The sequence below is a fragment of the Fulmarus glacialis genome, unplaced genomic scaffold (assembly GCF_000690835.1).
Source record: "Fulmarus glacialis isolate BGI_N327 unplaced genomic scaffold, ASM69083v1 scaffold24768, whole genome shotgun sequence".
NCBI lineage: Eukaryota > Metazoa > Chordata > Aves > Procellariiformes > Procellariidae > Fulmarus > Fulmarus glacialis.
The window spans coordinates 2,404-5,526 of record NW_009227939.1 but is presented as its reverse complement, the minus strand read 5'-3'; the positions used below and the strand labels follow the sequence as shown (position 1 = coordinate 5,526).

Genomic DNA, 3,123 nt, shown 5'->3' with positions numbered 1-3,123 from the left:
GAGTGGGGGATAGCCGGGGGATAGCCCCCCTGGCGAGCAGTAGCATTAGCAGCTGGAAGTCCCCAGAGCAAGGGCTGCTCCAGGGATGGCAGGGGCTGGTGGCTGTGGTCGGGGCACGCACACGGCGCTGGAGCTGCGAGGAAAGACCCACCGTGGCTTTTGCAGGCTGCTGGAGGCGGGTGTCTCATCGTTGGCACGGGCGAGCGGGTGGGAGGAAGAGGAGGCTGGGGACTATGCGGTGGGGGCTGAGCAGCCCTGGTGATGGCAGAGATCCAGGAGGAGTCACGTCCTACCGGATCGGGGCAACCGAGGACTTTGTGACTGGTGATTGCCAGGAAGACAAGGAAGGGGTGAGCTGGAGCCCGCTTGCCTTGTGGTCCATGTTGAGAGTGCGCTGGGGAACGTACCCACCTGCAGCGATGGCTCCTATTTTCATTGCTTCCATATTAAAGGACTTCTGGGTGCATAGCCTTATTCTTCCCTTTCCCTCCACAGAAAAGCAATGGCTGTCTCCCCTCTGCGTGACCCTGGGAGCAGGCTGTCGTGTGGGGAAGGCTGACAGCCCTTCCCTGGGGTCTCTGCAGAGGTGCTGGTGACCGTGGTGCTGAGTGTGGCTCTCCCCACGTGCCAGTACAGGGAGCCGGGCTCAGCGCCCGCCCGGGGCATCGTCCAGGTGTCACATCCACATGTCAGGAAAGGCAGAGGAGAAGCAAGGGGACAGCCTCTGATGGAGCCCGCTTTGCTTTTCAGGAGACACGGCAGTATACAAAGACGGCGTTTACTGGATCAAGGGCCGCACCTCGGTAGACATCATTAAAAACGGGGGGTTCAAAATCAGCGCTCTGGAGGTGGAGCGTCATCTGCTCGCGCACCCGCACATCACAGGTACGCTGCGGTCCCCGAGCCGTGCCGAGAAGGGACGGTGCACGGGAGCCTGGCTCTAGTGACAGCCCTGGCTCAGCAGGTGCAGATGCGAGGCTGCCCGAGGGCTCGTGCCTGGGGGCTCTTTCCCAGCCCTCCCCTTAGCAAGGCTGGGTCTGAGTGAAGAGCAGGCTGCATTTAAAGCCCACTGTTACTTGTCTCCCGGGGCTGAAGCCGTGAAGCCTGCGGCCGAGTCAGCAGCAGCTCTCACCTGATTTTGGAAATGAGACTATCATTAAATCTGTCCTGCCCTTGCACATGACCCCATACAAGGGGATGGAAGCGGTGCCCCAGCTCCACAGCACTCCGTACATCATATTCCTCCCTGTTGACTCTAAGTTGCTCAAACCAAGGCTTCCTGCCTTTTCCTTCGTGAAAAGCTCTGTTCTTGGAAATTTTGTCAGCACAGAAGTCCCGGTGTTTTCCTGTACTAATGTCCCACGGCATCTTCCTCCACGCACTGCTCTTCCCCGCACGCCTCTGCTGCTGGCACCTACCAGCGGTGCTGAGCCCCTCTTCTACCCCGCTCCTGACCCCAGAAATTGCTCGGGTTTCTCAGGCCGAGTCCTCTGCTCTCTCTGCAGACGTGGCCGTGATCGGGCCTCCAGACATGGTCTGGGGCCAGCGGGTCAGTGCTGTCGTGCAGCTGCGCAAGGGCGAGATGCTCTCCGTGAAGGACCTGAAGGACTGGGCCAGGTAAGGTGCCGTGGGGCGGTGCACGGCGAGGGGCGCAGCACGGGGAAGGCAGGCTCAGAGCCTGCAGCACCCTCATTAGGGACGTGTCGGAGGAGGGCTGAAGGGGTGGCTGGCAGCAACATTGTGCCTCAGGCACTGGGGATGGAGAAAAGACCACAGCTCCAACCAGGAGGTCACCGAGCACGCGAGATAATGGAAATAAATGGGCCTCTCACCCCAAAAGTGCCTTTGACAAACGACCTGCACGCTGCGGCCAAGTGGCTCTTACCCTGCAGCCCCGAGCCCAGCCGCCGGCAGAAAGCACAAGCAATCGCCAGGGCAGGGGAAGCTTCATGTTTTCTCAGCAGCAAGAACATTTGCTCAGGTTTTCCCCGGTGCTGCTGCAATCGCTCTTTGCTTCCCTTCCTACCCGCTGGAATCCAGCCCAGCCCACTCCCCAGTTAACCCCAGAGACCTCTCCCATGGGGTTTGGAGAGGGGGGAGATGCCAGAGCTCGTGGGCCTTGCTCGGCGTCACCGCAGTACCAATGATCTGTGCCTTTCTGGAGAGCGTGGCACAGAGCGGCCGCCTGCCATCCGGCGAGGTTTCAGCGTGGAAACCTGCAGCTCCTCGTTCAAATCAGTCGGAGTGGCCAGTGCCGAGGTTTCGGGCATCAGCCATGGGAGCGTAAGGAGGCGGGAGCCAGGAAGGAGAATCACCAGGTTTATCACTAATATTCTACCATCAAAATATTTAATAGCAGATTCTTTCTTTTCCTGGCAACTCCCTCCTTCAGGCTGCGGATATTTTTGGCGAGGCTGGCGCTATTTTGTAAGCGGGGGCTGCGCAGCAGCCAATTAAAGATTTCCCCTGGATCTGCAAAAATCACAGTTGGGGGAACTGCGATTTAGCAAATGCAAGGAAGGCGCTAGCTGGCCGGCTGCTGCTCTGATTAAACAGTTACGTAGTGGGGGAAGAGAAGCAAACAAAGAAACCAAACCCACACCAGGTTGCTGCTCAGGCAGAGGGGCCAAGACGGTGCCAGGGTGTCCCTCCTGCCGCTGTGCACGCATTAACCCTCTGGCTGCTGCTCATCTGGGACTCCTGCTCCTCCCAGGGCAGCCCAGTGCACCAGCACCGTTTGCTTGATTTTACTGATGTCCTCTTGCAAGCTGAGGTGCCCCTTCCTGGCCAGGCTCAGCCTGTCCTGGGCAGTGCGGGGTCTGGTCTCCGGGATTCTCCATCCAGGACCCGTCGTGACCTCAGCACAGTGCGGGAGTGATGGAGAGCGGGGAAGAGAGATCTTCACCGTGCCGTGCGGTGGCTGCTCACCCCTAAGCCTCCTGGCAGGGACATCAGTGACCCCAGCAGATCCCTTCTTCCACCACCCACGGCTGCGTTTTGCAGGTCACCCGGGTGTTGCTCTGGGGGTCCCTGGCTGCGCTCAGCCCCCCGTGTGCTCCCCTCCCTGCCCCCCTCCCAGGGTGGTCCCCCCAGTCCCTGCACGTCTCTTCCCATCGCCGTCCC

General features: G+C 60.1%; 1 protein-coding gene across 1 annotated transcript in view; it reads left to right on the top strand.

Moving 5' to 3' along the window:
* The first annotated feature begins 233 nt into the window (after positions 1-233).
* LOC104080811 (acyl-CoA synthetase family member 3, mitochondrial-like) overlaps positions 234-3,123 on the top strand; it is a 4,850-nt gene continuing 1,960 nt past the window's right edge. Inside the window, exons 1-3 of the mRNA XM_009583326.1 lie at positions 234-324; positions 751-885; positions 1,506-1,617. Of these exons, the coding sequence (XP_009581621.1) occupies positions 234-324; positions 751-885; positions 1,506-1,617 (338 nt within the window). The remainder of the gene's footprint in view (positions 325-750; positions 886-1,505; positions 1,618-3,123) is intronic.